This window comes from Pimephales promelas, chromosome 2, assembly GCF_988280905.1.
Source record: "Pimephales promelas chromosome 2, fPimPro1.hap1.1, whole genome shotgun sequence".
NCBI lineage: Eukaryota > Metazoa > Chordata > Actinopteri > Cypriniformes > Leuciscidae > Pimephales > Pimephales promelas.
The window spans coordinates 38396681-38414213 of NC_142770.1; the positions used below are offsets into that span (position 1 = coordinate 38396681).

The following is a 17533-nucleotide window of genomic DNA, read 5'->3' on the forward strand; positions in this document are numbered from 1 at the left end:
GGTTCCTCCCATAAAGAATGAACATAGTAATGTAGAGGATTAAACTGAATCTGTTCTCTGTCCCAGTTCAGTCCAGCAGAAGAGCTCAAACCCAGAGTCCAGCTGTGTGTCTGTGAAGAGTGACCGCTCTATGGATCAGCCAATAGAGTTTAAGTGTGGAGACAAATGGCCTAATCTCAGGTATATCACTTCTATGTTGTGCTTATAGTATTTTATATTTGATGAAATTATTATTAATATACAGCGTCCATTATTTTATATTAAAAAGTTAATAATTGTATTTTATTGACAAAATATTTTAGTATATTTTTTTGGATTTGACATGTCTATATGATAGATTAACATTTTAATCTATCATAATCTATCATATATACAAATCTGAGAGATCATGTTACGATGTGCCTCACCTATGGGGCATGTTGTCACGTTCCACTTTCATTCTTTCAGTGAAAATAAAGAAAAAGTATACACTGAATTAATGAAATAAAACCACATAAGTGTACCAGGTGTGTGTAAATTAATGGGAAAAAATAAATACTCTGAACCCCAACTGGATTTGCACAAACCGAAAAAATAAAATAAAATAAAATCTAAAAGTGTTAGTTTGTGCCCGCTCTCCCCTATCATTTCTAAAAAACAAGTTATAATTATTAGCAACATTTATCAGTCCATCAGTCTGTTACATTAAGTAAATGTAAGCTGAGATGTTTTCCACCTTTATATCATATGTAGTAGGTGGAAAATTGAGCAGATTTTTCTAACTGCTGGTTCAGAAAGTGTATTTGTTTGGTTTGTTGAAATCTACAATTGTTTCACATCAAGACAAAACATCTGCAAAACCCCACTGAGATACAGGTGTTAAAGCAAATGTGTTACAACACTCCCTGGTCTTTCCTAAGACCGAAGATTCCAGTAAAAGTGCACAACATTTATAAGTCTGCATGTTTTTTATTTTACTTAGTTTTGAAACCAGTTCAGTCCAGCAGAAGAGCTCAAACCCAGAGTCCAGCTGTGTGTCTGTGAAGAGTGACTGGTCTATGGAGAAACCACAAGTGTTTAAGAGTGGAGAAACACAGTCTGATCTCAGGTATATTATTTCTATAACTCAAACACATGATTAATGATAGAAATATTTCAGAAACCTATTGATGTGTCCCATAATACAGATAATCAATTTTGTATTTCATGGTTATTTACTCATCTGACGTGTGTAATAATGTGTTATTGTAATCTTCCAGCCATGACTCTAAAGCTGCTGAAGTCCTCAACACACTGAGATCAAATCTGAGACAGAAGTTTGAGTGTGTGTGTGAGGGAATATCAAAGCAGGGAAAGCCAACACTCCTGAATGAGATCTACACAGAGCTCTACATCACAGAGAGTGGAAGTGGAGAGATCAATAATGAGCATGAGGTGAGACAGATTGAGACACAGTCCAGGAGAGCAGAAACAGAGGACACACCGATCAAATGCAGTGACATCTTTAGACCTTTACCTGGACAAGACAAACCCATCAGAACTGTGCTGACAAAGGGAGTCGCTGGCATTGGAAAAACAGTCTCTGTGCAGAAGCTCATCCTGGACTGGGCTGAAGGGAAAGAGAATCAGGACGTCCAGCTCATATTTCCACTGGCTTTCAGAGAGCTCAACTTGATGAAGGACAAAACACTCAGTCTTTCAGATCTTCTTCATCGCTTCTTCCCTGAAAGCAGAGAAATGGCCATATCCAGTGATGAGTATAAAGTGCTGTTCATCTTTGATGGTCTGGATGAGTGTCGTCTGTCTCTGGATTTTCAGAGCGATGTGAGGTTGTGTGATGTGACTGAATCAGCCTCAGTGGACGAGCTGCTGACGAACCTCATTGTGGGGAATCTGCTTCCCTCGTCTCTCATCTGGATCACCTCCAGACCAGCAGCAGCGGATCTCGTCCCCTCTGAGTGTGTCCATCGAGTGACAGAGGTACGAGGCTTCAGTGACACACAGAAGCAGGAATACTTCAGGAAGAGGATCAGTGATCAGAGTCTGGCCCACAGGATCATCTCACACCTGAAGTCCTCAAGGAGCCTCTTTATTATGTGCCACATCCCAGTGTTCTGCTGGATCTCAGCCACTGTTCTAGAGGAGATGTGCAGTGAAGCAGAGAGACGAGAGATTCCCAAGACTCTCACTCAAATGTACACACACTTCCTGCTCATTCAGACCAACATCAAACATGAGAAGGACTATGAGAAGAAAGTGAAAGATGAAGACATGATCGTCAAACTGGGGGAACTGGCGTATCGGCAGCTTGTGAAAGGCAACCTGATCTTCTATGAGGAAGACCTGAGCGAGTGTGGCATTGATGTGGCAGAAGCATCAGTTTACTCAGGATTGTGCACTCAGATCTTCAGAGAGGAGTTGGGCTTGTGTCTGGGGAAAGTCTTCTGCTTTGTTCATCTGAGCATTCAGGAACATCTAGCAGCTCTATATGTGCATCTCTCCTTTATCAACAATAACATCAATGTGTTTGACCAGATTACCAAACCAACTAATGGAGGCAAAGTGTCCCTATCTGATCTCCATCAGAGAGCTGTGGATGAGGCTTTACACAGTAGAAATGGGCATCTGGACCTTTTCCTTCGTTTCCTTCTGGGTCTGTCAGTGGAGTCTAATCAGAGTCTCTTACAAGAACTAAAGACACAGACAGCAAACAGCTCTCACAACAATGAGGAAACAGTTGACTATATTAAAGAGAAGATCAGTGAGAATCCCTCTCCAGAGAAATACATCAATCTGTTTCACTGTCTGAATGAACAGGGTGATCTTTCTCTAGTCAACGAAGCTCAACCTCATACAAGGTCATATGGAGGTTTACGTGCTGTGAAACTCTCCTCGTCTCAGTGGTCAGCTTTAGTGTTTGTGTTGTTGTCCTCAGAGGAGACACTGCAGGAGTTTGACCTGAAGAGATTAATTGGAGGCAGTAATGATGGGTAAGTAACACTGAGTGCAATCATTACAGTCTAAAACATTATGAAGAAAGAGAAACTCAGAGATCAGAGGTGTTTAAATCACGGGCTCAGACTGATTTGTGGGATATTGTCCATAATTTGCGGGTGTTTCTCAAACCGTGGCTGTGTCCTAGTAAGGCTGCATATCTCGACTGCCACGTCATCAAGCGCCTCTGAAGGCCGTCTCAGTTTGAAGGATCTTTTGAAGACAGACTTCATTTTGTGTCTTTAATTCAGATCTATTTGTGTTAATGTAAGACACTGGGAGACACAGATGGCTGTCATTCACTGTATTGCAGTAATAAAACAGCAAGTTAATAGAAATATTTTTCCAAAATGAAGTTTTAATAGTGACAGCAAGTGGACGTCTGTGGATCCTCCTGATGATGATAATGACGTCACGCGGACGGCCAAAGTAGACTTGATACAACAGTGAATGTCCTTGATGGCGTTCAGCTCTACTGTCTGCTAGAAGAGTCACTACACACACACACTCACACAAACACACACACACACACACACGCACGCACACACACACACACACACAAAGAAGAAACACAGGGATGAAACGACGAGACAGTGCAGTGTAAGTGTATGAAATGACCAGGAAATGGATCTGGAAGGGACAGTGGAGTAACGGGTGAATGTCCATTTGCGATCAGCATCTCGTGTGTGTGTGTGTGTGTGTGAACAAGACGAAGATGAATGGAGTAGTATGAAGCAGCAGACTCGGAGACCTGCATCTACAGTCCCCCTGCACCCAAAGTCCCGCATTCTCAGACCCCTCGTTTTTCGAACACAGCGCCTCCTTTCAAATTGTATCGGATAACATGTGAAGAACATGTGAAGAACTTAAGCCAAAACGTGAGTAGGCTATCTTCAATTTTATTTAGCGAATCGTAGTAGCCTACTCGTTTGATTTATTTTTTAATAAAACTAATTTAGCTCATCGATACAACATATGAATAGTCCATTTAATATTTGTAAAGATAGTTTGTAACTAGATTTGAGCCATTAATGTATGTTTTTTCGCCGTCTTCCCCCCGAAAATATTTAGACAGCTAACGTTAGCCTTTAACCTTGGACTTTTTGTAGAAATGTCATAAATGCTGCAGTTATTTTCACTGCCCATTCTGTGCCCCCATATATTTCAAACCCACAAAGTTGTCCAAAGTTCAAAAACATCTCAAGGGACACTTCAACAGAGCAGTGCAACATGGTACACTCTAAAAAGAGATGTGTTAAAAAACAACACACATCATGTGTTGATGGTATTTTGACACAAGTTGTGTAGGTTTTAACACACAATGTGTGTTAAAATGTAACTGGACAGAATTTTAATGGGTGGAGGGAAGTTTGTGTTTATGAACCTAATTAGAGGTAGTATATTTTATATGGTATCCCATAACAAGCTCTAAAATAAACGAAACAATACATTACAATAAATAAATAAAATCTTAATTCATAAAAAAACTTCAGATTAATGAGTGTTTTTGGCAGCCAATCACATCATGCCTCGGTTTCAATGTTTTTTCAAATGCTGATTTCACTTGTTATTAATAACTAATTTATTATAACAAACAATTTATTTCTGTCAGACGTCTACAGAAACACTTATTGAGAATTACCAGGTTTTGTGTTGACGATTCATTGAATGTTTGTTTTGAAGTCACCAGAATCGTGATTAGTGGCAGCTTTATTTGGGCTCTTGACCCTTCATTCTTTATCATTCGTTTCTCTGTTTGCTGTTTCTGTGTATTTATATTGCACATCTGAAACAGTTGAAATTATCTTGAGGAAAAAGATCATTAAATGATCAGTTTTCAACATGATGTTTTTTTAACATAGCAAGAGAAGTTTAATGTTTAAGAGATAACTTATATTTGATCACTTATATTTGATTACAGATACTCAGTTTTACATGATATTATGGTGTATGCTACCTCATGCTATAATTCTTAAAAAATATATGTTTAGAGAACGTTTAAAGCTGCAGCAGAAACTAGTCAAATACAGACATCAAGAATCAGCATATGACTCTCAACAATGGTGGCAAAGCTTCATGTCTCTAGTATGAAGCTCATCCATAAGTCCCAGCATGCATTGCGGCCTGAATTTTTCGTTTGTCACCATTGTTGAGATCCATACGCTGATTCTTGATATCTGTGTTTGACTGGTTTCTGTTGTAGCTTTAAACTTTTTTTGTCATTCTGCACTTTTTGATTGCTGGATGTAGTTTTACAAAACTTTCAGAACTAACAATAAAGTCATTAAAATAAAGCACTCCATCCATATACTCAAAAACTTGATCATAACTTGCTGATTATGACATCATCAAGAACCATCTGATCATATTTTCTATCACCATAACAGATGTATTTTATTAAAATACAGTTACAGCAGGCAGAGAAACACTAAAACACACAAAACTACAGTCACATGTGACGCATATCTGACACAAGTTGTGTTACTATAACACATTAGTGTGTAAAAGGTTTCAACAACACACTGCTGCTGTCTAACACATTAGTTGTGTTAAATGTAACACAAAATGTGTAATCCTTATAAACACAGAGATGTGTAAAGAAACGACACAGATTGTGTGTTAAATTTGACACAACATGTGTTGTCCCTGAGCAAACACACTAAATGTGTTAAAATCTACAAAACGTGTTAAAATCTACACAACATGTGTTAAAATCTACACAAAATGTGTTGTCCCTGAGCACACACACTACATGTGTTAAAATCTACACAGCATGTGTTAAAATCTACACAAAATGTGTTGTCCCTAAGCACACACACTTTATGTGTTAAAATCTACACAGCATGTGTCATTTTTGACATCTCTTTTTACAGGTTGTGTTATTTACAAAATCATTTTATAAGAGTGCACCAGTGTAAATAAAACTTATTTACACACAATATTTTGTCAGTTGCTACATTTTAATCTAATTCAAAGTGCAAACTTAGTGAAATCAGTGTGGAGTGTAGCTAACATTTGCAAACATCTTTTTTCTTTTTTTTCTTCCTTTTTGAAACACCATAAGACATGTGCTATCGGTCCTACTGTATGTTGTAGGCTATTCCAGGGTACAACATACATCGATGGAGTTGCCCCTGCCGAATCCAGCAACTCATTTTATGATTATGCAAAGCGACTTATAAATGAGTTTTTTTAATGCAATTGAAGACGCAATGTAAAGTCACAAACACAGTTTTTTCTTCCTTTTTTCTTTACAGCAAGATGATGTTTAGGTGATCATTAAATAAAGTACAGAATTGTTTATTATTGGTGTTTTGTCTATTCTGATTTGTTTTGCTTCGCATTAAAAATATCAAAAAAACAAGATAGCCTATTGTAAGCATGATATTGTTAGCATGGTAATGTTAATTAGACCATTATAGGTTGAACTGAAAGAAAAATTGGAATTTGAATAAAAAAATATAAAAAAAAACATTGTAGAAATATAATATCACATAATATTTTTCTGAAGACAGTTCAATCTGTAATTGTATCCCTTCCATCAGTAAGAATTAGTTTTTTTTGGCACATGCATTAAGCAGGGAACGCAAATATTTATTGGATAATTTATTTGGAGACCATAATATTGCAAATGCAATATTGCATTTGGATAATCGTGCGCCGTACTCTATGTGTGGGTGTTATTCGATCTTTTGAACAGCAGGAGGCGCTGTGTTCGAAAAACGAGGGGTCTGAGAATGCGGGACTCTCGGTGGGGGACTGTAGATGCAGGCTCCGAGTCTGCAGCTTCATAATATTGGATGAATGAGGTGTGCGATCAGCATCTCGTGTGCACGCGCTTAGTGGCGGTGAGGGAGGAACGAGACGTGGATGAATGAGGTATGTGTGTGTGTTTGAGTGCGCGCCAGTGCTGCTTCCCCAGGTAATGTGACTATCATTATTACTTCTCATTTCAAAAACAACTTGTTTAACACAAAATACTTCTTGATTCATGAAAATATACGCATTTGACAAGACATAATCTGATATGTCAGAATAGTGTTGTAATGTAAATGTAGACTAATAGACCTTGACAAACGACATTGACAAGAAAAAGAGAAAACAAATCTGTGTTGCTGAATACGAGACTTCTACAGTTATAGTTCCCTTTCGTAGTCACGTTGAGTTACGTCAGAAGTGACGGAGAATGGGGGTTTCGCATAGAAAGCCAATCCTCTTCGAGTATTAAAAAACGAGCCAATGGCAAAGAAATGCCATGGATCTGCGGAATTTGCATAGCGTATCTCCGCCTCACCCCGTGAGTATAAAAGGAGGAAGCGAACGCCACCGCAGTATGTTTTCGCTTCGGAGCCAAGAGCATATCTTCACTACACAAGCCAAAAGATCTGAGTTATAAGTGACTCACCCTCTTCGAGACGAGCGGCTCTCCAGTGTTGGCACCATCACTGAGCATTCAGGCGGGGCTTTTCTACGGAAGTCCCGCGTGTTTCTTTTGGGGCTCCAGAGGAGGACGCGATGTCGATCGCGGCATCACAAGGCGAGCCTGAGTCATTGGGAAGTAGTGATGGGAAGTCCGGTTCTTTTCCGCGAACCGGTTCTTTCAGACAGTTCGTTTTCGGATAAAAATACTTCAAATTAAAAAAAAAAATACTTCAAATTAAAGGGCATTTGTAATCACAACTTCAGTTAAATAATAGTATGCATTGTCATAATCATCTTGGATAAGTTTCTTACATTTACATTTTGAAAACGAACCCTGCTGCAGCCTAGGCGATGTGCTAACGCAGATGTTTTACATGTTTTAAATATATAAAATGCATAAATGGTCTTCATCATTTTATTTGTTATTAAATAAACTTACATTTCGCCGATTCGCCCTCTCATTTAAGTCCTGGGTTCACCCGTACTACTGCGTACTCGTATATCAGCACAGGATCAGCCGGCTAAAAGAAAGTTCTGTTCAGAGACGGTGCTATCACGCATGCGCAGTATCTCCAGCTCATCGGTTCTCTGTATCGAACGTGTCCGAAAGAAACAGTTCTTGGTTCTGTACAAGTGATTCAAGAACTGCAACAACCAGTTCTCGACTCGAGAACCATAGCATAGCTGTGTGCTGACCTGAAACCTGAATATACAGTCGACAAAACTAAAAAATCGATGCATGTCTGTCTCCAATATAGCCTTCTGTAGTCTATACAGTGTATATCATGTTTATAATGTGTTAACATAACGAATTAATTCGTTATGTTAACACATTATAAACATTTACTAAGCAGTGCACCAAACCTTGGCAAGAGTTTACATCAATGATTTATATTGTTACTTAGAAATTAAATGAGCTAGCTGTTCCTGAAAATGTTATTTAATAATAAATGTTTAGTAGTTTGACAGTTTTAGAATCCAATCATTATTTCCAATCGTTAAAATAATACAGTGATACAGTAATGTGATAAACATGTTTCCAAAATGTTTTATTTTGTTACACTTACTGATGTTCAACTAAAGACATGGAAACGTATATTTCGTCCCTCAGAAAAAAATGCACGCATGCTCAGCTCATCAACTCATCAGTTCTCAGTATGTCGAACGTGTCCGAAAGAAACAGTTCTCGGTTCTGGTTATCCGACCGCTGTACCTGTATGTTCGGTAGTACACGCATGCGCAGTATCAGCTGCTCGTGCTCATCACTTCTCTCAGCACCAATATATGTCTCCGTTCAGTGAAGTTTTTGAGTTACTGAATAAAATGTACTAATGGATATTGGTTTATTTCGATTCGGAGGGACTGTCAGGCATGTCTGAAAGTGAGTAACTTTAGTAACTTGTGGTTTAGCGCTGACACAAGACGCGTACTGTTTCGAACGATTCAGTCCGATTTAGTGTACTGATTCGACCGGTTCACTAAAAAGAACCGGTTCAAAAGAACGATTCGTTCACGAACCGGCCATCACTATTGGGAAGTGATGATGCGGCTGCGTTGCCTCCCTCGGGAGACTCAGCGTTGCCCGTATCGGATCCCGAAATGACTGCTATGCTGTCTCGGGCGGCCGCGAGCATCGGGCTAGAGTGGAACCCTCCGCCCTGTCCCGTTCGCTCGCGGTTGGACGATTGGTTTTTGGGTGCAGCTGCCGCTGCAAAGCCTTAGCCAACCCCAATTCCTTTCTTCCCGGAACTGCATGAGGAGTTGGCGAAGTCATGGAAGGCTCCTTTGACCTCCCGTGAACGTTTGTCGGCTTTCTCCGCCTTTCCCCCCCTCGACGGTGCAGCTGTCCATGGGTACACTGGGGTCCCTGCGGTGGAGCGCTCTGTTGCGATGCAACTGTGTCCGCAGAGCGCGTCCTCTCGTGGTGATCCAAAGCACCCGTCTAAGGCCTGTAGGTTCTCGTCAGCTATGGTGGCGAGATCTTATAGAGTTGCAGGACAGGCAGCTGCAGCCATGCATGCGATGCCCAGCCAACACAGTCATGTGGGGCCCACATTGGTTTGACCTGGGCTATCTAACTGGGACCCAGACCGTTTTGTCCACGGTTTCCATGGTGGCCCCAAATGGGTTTGCCCAGATGAAATGAACACTGCTCAGTGTGCACACTACAGGCTGTTAAATATAACACTGAATCAGTGTGGGAGTTAATGAAATAATTAATTGATTGAATAATTATTGAGCATTATTGATGAGCACCTGATTTTAATAAGCAGAATCACTGAAGACAAGAGAAACACAAGAATTACTTGCAGCCTTAAATGAAATCAACTGAAGATACAGTACATTAAATCTCTTAAGATCTGATTACACAACTCCACAAACAGCATTACCAGCTTCACTTATTACTAACCAGATTTACTTTATTTCTGGTAGACGTCTACAAAAGTTCTTATTGAAAATTAACTGAGGTTAAGATCTTGATTATTTATTGAAAATAATAGTTTGGTTTGATGCCACCATTATAGTGATCAGTGTTTGCTTTAGTTGGGCGCTTGACTTTTTAACATTAGCTTCTCTCTGCTCAGTTGGATCTGATTGTTATCTTGAGAACAGCAAAAGAAAATTCAATCAGATGCTATAAACTGATTGATGAGTAGAATATAATCAAGTAGTGGCTTTCAGATGGACGATATGAGTGTTAAATTAACACTCAAGAGTGGTAAAGTTAATGAGATGATTAAGTGATTAATTGAGTGATGATTGAGCATTATTGAAGACACCTAAAGCAGAATCACTGAAGGAGAAAATCACAAATTGTAAGCCACCGTTATGGTGATCAGTGTTCGCTTTAGTTGGGCTCTTGACACTTATATTATTAACTTTAGATTTTGTTTGGCTGTTGTATCGGAGTTATAACTGCCAGATGAACAAAGAAAACATATGATCTAATGGTTTTGGTTATATTATGACAATCATCATTTTAACTTTATGTTTGTGGTCTCTGCTGTTGGTTACAGTATAACTGTGATTATGCATAAATATCCAGAGTTTGAGATATAATATAATGGATTTCTTAAAAGTTGTTTAAAAAAATCTGTCTTTTAGGCACACACAGACCTCAAGATTCAGTCAATGCTTCTCTACAACGGTGACGAGCAGAATATTCAATTAGGAAAAGTCAACTACATAGGCAATTCAGATCATAATTTATTCATACCGCAATGGATGATGGGAGCCATTAATGAGTTGTGATTGGCAGCAGCCACTGCAACAAGGATTATTATTGCCACCACTGTTGAGATTCACAGGCTGATTATTGATGTCTGTGTTTCTAAATAAATTCTGTTGAAAGTGATTTGATCAGAACAATTTATATTAAACGTTTTGGATTATAAGAAATTATTGATAATCATACTCTCCATTATCCCAGAGCTGTTCCTAACAAATTTAACCAAATCATCTGAATAAGTTTCAGTTTTCAGATCACAGCATGATTATGCCACAACATAACTAACACTATCAGATCATACTTTTCTATGTTCATTTGACTGTTATAAATCAATAACAGCAGACAAACAAAATTTAAAGTGGAAGTATAAGGGTCAAGAGCCCAACTAAAGCAAACACTGATCACTATCACGGTGACTTACAATTTGTGATTTTCTCCTTCAGAGATTCTGCTTGTTATCATCAGATGTCTTCAATAATGCTCAATCATCACTAAATTAATCACTTAATTATCTCATTAACTTTAACACTCTTGAGTGTTAATTTAACACTCATATCTGCATCATATCTTCCATCTGAAAGCAGGTGAAGGTGATTTACTACTAATCAAGGAACCGGCTTTACTGATGAGATGCGCATAACAATATCGTTCAATATATCGCCCAGCCCTACACAAAATGTGTAAACGGTGTTTTAAAAATCATTTGAAAAAAATGTGCTGGTTCTCTTGCTGTTGAATCACAACAATAAAAGAAAATGAATAACATATTTTGAATAACATCCTGGTGAGTTAAGCCACTACTTGATTATATTCTACTCATCAATCAGTTTATAGCATCTGATTGCATTTTCTTTTGCTGTTCTCAACATAACAATCAGATCCAACTGAGCAGAGAGAAGCTAATGTTAAAAAGTCAAGAGCCCAACTAAAGCAAACACTGATCACTATAATGGTGGCATCAAACCAAACTATTATTTTCAATAAATAATCAACATCTTAACCTCAGTTAATTTTCAATAAGAACTTTTGTAGACGTCTACCAGAAATAAAGTAAATCTGGTTAGTAATAAGTGAAGCTGGTAATGCTGTTTGTGGAGTTGTGTAATCAGATCCTATGAGATTTAATGTACTGTATCTTCAGTTGATTTCATTTAAGGCTGAGGCTGCAAGTAATTCTTGTGTTTCTCTTGTCTTCAGTGACTCTGCTTATTAAAATCAGGTGTTCATCAATAATGCTCAATCAGTATTCAATCAATTAATTATTTCATTAACTCCCACACTGATTCGGTGTTACATTTAACAGCCTGTAGTGTGCACACTGAGCAGTGTTCATTTCATCTGGGCAAACCCATCTGGGGCCACCATGGAAACCGTGGACAAAACGGTCTGGGTCCCAGTTAGATAGCCCAGGTCAGACCAATGTGGGCCCCACATGACTGTGTTGGCTGGGTGGGCACCTTGCAGGTCTACCAGGCCCAGCTGCTCAGAGACATGCACGAGGGCGGGACTGACCCAGGGACGTTTGACGAACTGCATGCCGCCACTGACCTCGCTCTCCGGGCGATGAAAGTGGCCGCACGCTCCCTGGGTCAGGTGATGGCCACTAACGTGGTCCAGGAACGTCACCTCTGGCTCAACCTGGCCGATATGCGGGACGCTGAGCGGACTCGTCTGCTTGACGCTCCCATATCCCAGACTGGCCTTTTCGGCGGTGCGGTTGAGGACTTTGCCCAGCAGTTCTCGACCGCTCAGAAGCAGTCTGAGGCGATTAAACATATTCTGCCCCGACGGCCAGCTGCTGCCTCCACCCAGCCGTCGGCACAGAAGCCTCAGCCTGCTCGCCGCCGAGGACACCCTCCTGCGGTCCATGCGGGCTTGGTTAGAGCTCCCCAATCTGTCCCGTTGGGTCGCCCGAACTACCAGGCTCGGCTATGCGATTCAGTTCGCACGGTCTCCTCCCCACTTCAGGGTAGTCCGCTTTACGGTGGTCGGTGGCAATGCCCTGATCATGAGAGCGGAGGTTGCTACCCTGGTGACAAAGGGTGAAATCGAGGCCGTCCCTCCAGCCGAGATGAAGTCAGGGTTTTACAGCCCCTACTTTATTGTCCCCAAGAAAACCGGTGGGTTACGACCGATTCTGGACCTGCGCATCTTGAACCGCACCCTTCACTGGCTGCCGTTCTGGATGCTCACGGCCAAACGCATTTTCGAATGTGTTCGGCCCCAGGATTGGTTTGCAGCGATAGACCTGAAGGACGCCTACTTTCATGTCTCCATTTTACCTCGACACAGACCGTTTCTTCGGTTTGCTTTCGAGGGGCAGGCATATCAGTATGCGGTTCTCCCATTCGGGTTGGCTCTGTCTCCTCGCGTCTTTACGAAGATTGTTGAGGCAGCCCTTGTTCCCCTTCGCGAACAAGGGGTTCGCATCCTGAACTATCTCGACGACTGGCTGATCTTAGCACACTCTCGAGATCAGGTCTGCGAACACAGGTCTGCGAGACCTTGTGCTCCGGCACCTAGCCCGTCTGGGCCTTCAGAGCGTCACGGTACGCTCAGAGTTCCAGTGACTCTGACCTGGTCAGAGCCTCACCCCGTGGAGGAACCTCAGCTTTCTACGGGCCGGTGTTCCCCTAGAACGAGTTTCCAGGAATGTTGTTGTCTCCACAGATGCCTCTGCCATGGGTTGGGGCGCCATGTGCAATGGGCATGCAGCCGCGGGCGCCTGGACAGGACCCCAGCGCCTCATGCATGTCAATTGCCTCGAGTTGCTGGCAGTACGCCTTGCCCTGCACCGCTTCCGTGAGTTGCTTAAGGGTCAACACCTACTAGTCCGTTTAGACAATACCGCGACAGTAGCGTACATCAACCACCAGGGGGGTCTATGCTCTCGCCGTATGTCGCAACTCGCACGCCACCTCATCTTATGGAGTCAGAAGCACCTGAGGTCCTTTCGTGCTATCCACATTCCAGGAGTTCGGAACTGTGCAGCCGACGAGCTGTCACGGCTCCGTCCAGTCTCTGGCGAATGGCGACTCCATCCCCAGTCGGTCCAGCTGATTTGGGATCAGTTCGGGGACGCACAGATAGATCTGTTTTCCTCCCACGACTCATCCCATTGCACCCTGTATTACTCTCTGACCGAGGGCATGCTCGGCACAGACGCACTGGCACACAGCTGGCCGCGGGGCCCACGCAAATATGCGTTTCCCTTAGTGAGCCTTCTCGCACGTACCCTGTGCAAGCTCAAGGAGGACGAGGAGCAGGTCATTTTGGTCGCCCCATACTGGCCCACCAAAACCTGGTTCTCCGAACTGATACGAACTGAATCCTCCTCGCCCTCCTCTCGTTCCCTCTTGGGACCTCTCAGTGGTTTTTAGCGCCCTGCAGAGGCCTCCCTTTGAGCCTCTGCAATCATTCGAGATTAAGTTCCTGTCGCTTAAGACAGCGCTCCTGGTTGCACTGGCGTCCATTAAGAGGGTAGGGGACCTGCACGCATTCTCCGTTGACGAAGCGTGCCTGGAATTCGGGCCGGGTTACTCTCACGTGATTCTGAGAACCCGGCCTGGATATGTGCCCAAGGTTCCTACCACTCCCTTCCAGGACCACGTAGTGAACCTGCAAGCGCTGCCCCTGGAGGAGGCAGACCCAGCCTTGGCACTGCTCTGTCCAGTACGCGCCCTCCGTGCTTACATAGACAGAACGCAGTGTTTCAGGACCTCAGACCAGCTCTTTGTCTGTTATGGTGGGAGCCAGAAGGGAAGGGCTCTCTCAAAGCAAAGGTTGTCTCACTGGATAGTGGACACCATTGCTTTGGCTTACCAGCAGCAAGGTCGTCCGTGCCCCCTTGGTGTGACAGCCCACTCCACCCGGAGTGTGGCTTCCTCTTGGGCTGTAGCGCATGGCGCCTCGCTAGCAGACATCTGCAGAGCTGCAGGCTGGGCGACACCCAACACATTCGCCAGATTCTATAATCTCCGAGTGGAGCCTGTGTCCTCTCTTGTACTCGCTTACCCGGCCAGTACTGGACCCGCTCAGGTGTCTTCGCTTGCTCGCCATTCCACTCCACCGACTGGATAAGTGTGATTTTTCTCAGTTGAGCCTTCTACGGAAGCCCTGAGTTCCTCCAGCACTGTTGATGCTGACGCCAGTGTCTTGCTTGGATGTCGGTTAGGTGCCTCCATGTGCATGGTTCCTGCTAGTAACCCCCACATGTGTATTTCCACTGTAAGCCTCTCTGAGCATGTGTCTTCCCTCGGCAAGCCATCTGCCACCCCTGAAGTTAAATTTCTGCCACCTGCGGTTGGTGCTCCAGTGATCTCCATATGTAGTCCCTAATACGGCCATATGTGTATTTGTAAGTCCTCCTTCGGTAGGCATCTGGTAGCATGTTCCTCCCGGGATATGTTTCCCAGTGTACCTTGGTATTCCTGTGTCAAAGTAGGATCCCTGGTTATAAGCTATGTTCAGGGGTCCAGACTTTCGCAGGGCACTAGAAGACAGCTATGAAGATGGCGTGATGGCACAGACCCCCATTCTCCGTCACTTCTGACGTAACTCGAAGTGACTACGAAAGGGAACGTCTCGGTTACGGATGTAACCCTCGTTCCCTGAGTAGGGAACAGAGACGTTACGTCTCCCTGCCACTTCCGCTGTACCGCTGGGTAGACGCCTTTGTTCAGTCTCTGCTCCTCAGCGAAGACATACTGCGGTGGTGTCCGCTTCCTCCTTTTATACTCATGGGGTGAGGCGGAGATACCCTATGCAAATTCCGCAGACCCATGGCATTTCTTTTCCATTGGCTCGTTTTTTAATACTCGAAGAGGATTGGCTTTCTATGCGAAACCTCCATTCTCCGTCACTTCTGACGTAACGTCTCCGTTCCCTACTCAGGGAACGAGGGTTACATCCGTAACCGAGACGATACTGAACAACTTTAACACACGTCCTTTATAAAGCAGTGTTTCATTACAAAAGGTAAAATGTATTATTTACTTATGATATGAATTATTATTGTTAGCGTTATTAATTATTTTTTATTTTCGATTAGTGTCCCACAAAACACAGGAGATGAAGTTCTTCAGAAGCTGATGCCTGTGGTTACAGCAACTAGACACGCTGAGTAAGTAACACTGAGAACAAGCATCACTGCTAAAACATTACAACAGTTCTTACTTAAACATTATTGTCAGGGTGCGGTGCAGGCTGAGGAACCGGAGGAGACCAAAGTCACAATAAAGATAGATTTTAATATAATAAACAGGCAGGATGACAGAAACACGGGTGCAACACAGCTCACATTAGACTACGACCGACAAAGACTGAATGAAACTGAGGGAACTAAATACACAGACGAATGAAACATAATGGAGTGAAAACAGGTGAAACAGATGATCAAAACGAGGAACAGGTGGCTGATGAGGGAGTGAGTTCAGGAGAGGAGACAAAAGGATCCTGGGAAGTGTAGTGCTGATGACAAGACAGACTGGTGCAGACGAAAGACTGTGACAGAACTCCCCCCTCCCAGGAAGGCGTGACCTCACGCCGTAACATCGACGGGGAGGGGGTGTGGAGGACCGGGTCCGGAGCAGGAAGCCCTCCAGGGCGGAGCAGGATGAGGGCGTGGCCTGGGCGGAGCAGGATGAGGGCGTGGCCAGGGAGGAGCAGGATGAGCGAGTGGCCAGGGCGGAGCAGTAGGGCGTGGACAGGGCGGAGCAGGATGAGGGCGTGGACAGGGCGGAGCAGGATGAGGGCGTGGACAGGGCGGAGCAGGATGAGGGCGTGGCCAGGGCGGAGCAGGATGCGAGGACCCTTCGGGCGGCCACGACGGTGAGGGCCCTACGGGCGGCCACGACGGTGAGGGCCCTTCGGGCGGCCATGACGGTGAGGGCCCTTCGGGCGGCCACGACGGTGAGAGCCCTTCAGGCGAGGGGGGAGCTCAGGGGAGCTCAGGTTCGGGAGGGCTGGACGGGACCAGCGATGAGGGAAGTTCGGGCTTGGCAGGGCTGGACGGGACCAGCGATGAGGGGAGATCCGACTCGGGAGGGCTGGACGGAACCAGCGGGGGAGAGAGTTCAGGCTCGGGAGGGCTGGACGAAACCAGCGGAGAGGGGAGATCTGACTCGGGAGGGCTGGACGGAACCAGCGGGGTGAAAAGTTTGAGTTCGGTGGGGCTGGGCGGAACCAGCGATGAGGGGAAATCAGACTCGGGAGGGCTGGACGGAACCAGCGGGGCGAAAAGTTTGAGTTCGTTGGGGCTGGGCGGAACCAGCAATGAGGGGAGATCTGACTCGGGAGGGCTGGGCGGAGCCAGCGTTGAGGGGAGTACAGGCTCGGGAGGGCTGGACGGAACCAGCGGAGAAGAGGGCTCTGACCGGTAGGTGATGATGGCAGGTGTGGTGATGATGGTGGGTGTGTGTGGTTGAGTGGTGCTGTCATCTTCAGCCTCACCAACGGTGAAGGCTGACCCACTCAACCACAACACATGGTCCAGGTATCCGGCAAAGGTTCCTGGAACCGCTGCTGCTGGGGCTTGCTGGTACAGATGATCGTCCAAACCCAGCCAAAAGACTGACTTTACAATGTCCTCCGACCAACTTACCCCAGCAGAGAGCTCCAGGAACCTAACGACATACTCCTCACAAGATCGTCCGTCCTGGAACAGGTTGATGGTTGTGAGAGCTGGGGTTAGGAGAAGTCCCATACTGTCACTGTTGCGGTCGGTCGTACTGTCAGGGTGCGGTGCAGGCTGAGGAACCGGAGGAGTCCAAAGTCACAATAAAGATAGATTTTAATATAATAAACAGGCAGGATGACAGAAACACGGGTGCAACACAGCTCACATTAGACTACAACCGACAAAGACTGAATGAAACTGAGGGAACTAAATACACAGATGAATGAAACATA

The 17533-nt window shown here is 44.1% G+C and overlaps 1 protein-coding gene across 1 annotated transcript in view; it reads left to right on the forward strand.

Moving 5' to 3' along the window:
* Positions 1-970: 970 nt before the first annotated feature.
* The window catches only part of LOC148997349 (protein NLRC3-like), a 46968-nt gene continuing 30405 nt past the window's right edge, over positions 971-17533 (forward strand). The window contains exons 1-3 of the mRNA XM_089122372.1: positions 971-1087; positions 1239-2969; positions 15675-15746. Coding sequence (XP_088978498.1) covers positions 1038-1087; positions 1239-2969; positions 15675-15746 — 1853 coding nt within the window. The 5' untranslated portion in view covers positions 971-1037. The remainder of the gene's footprint in view (positions 1088-1238; positions 2970-15674; positions 15747-17533) is intronic.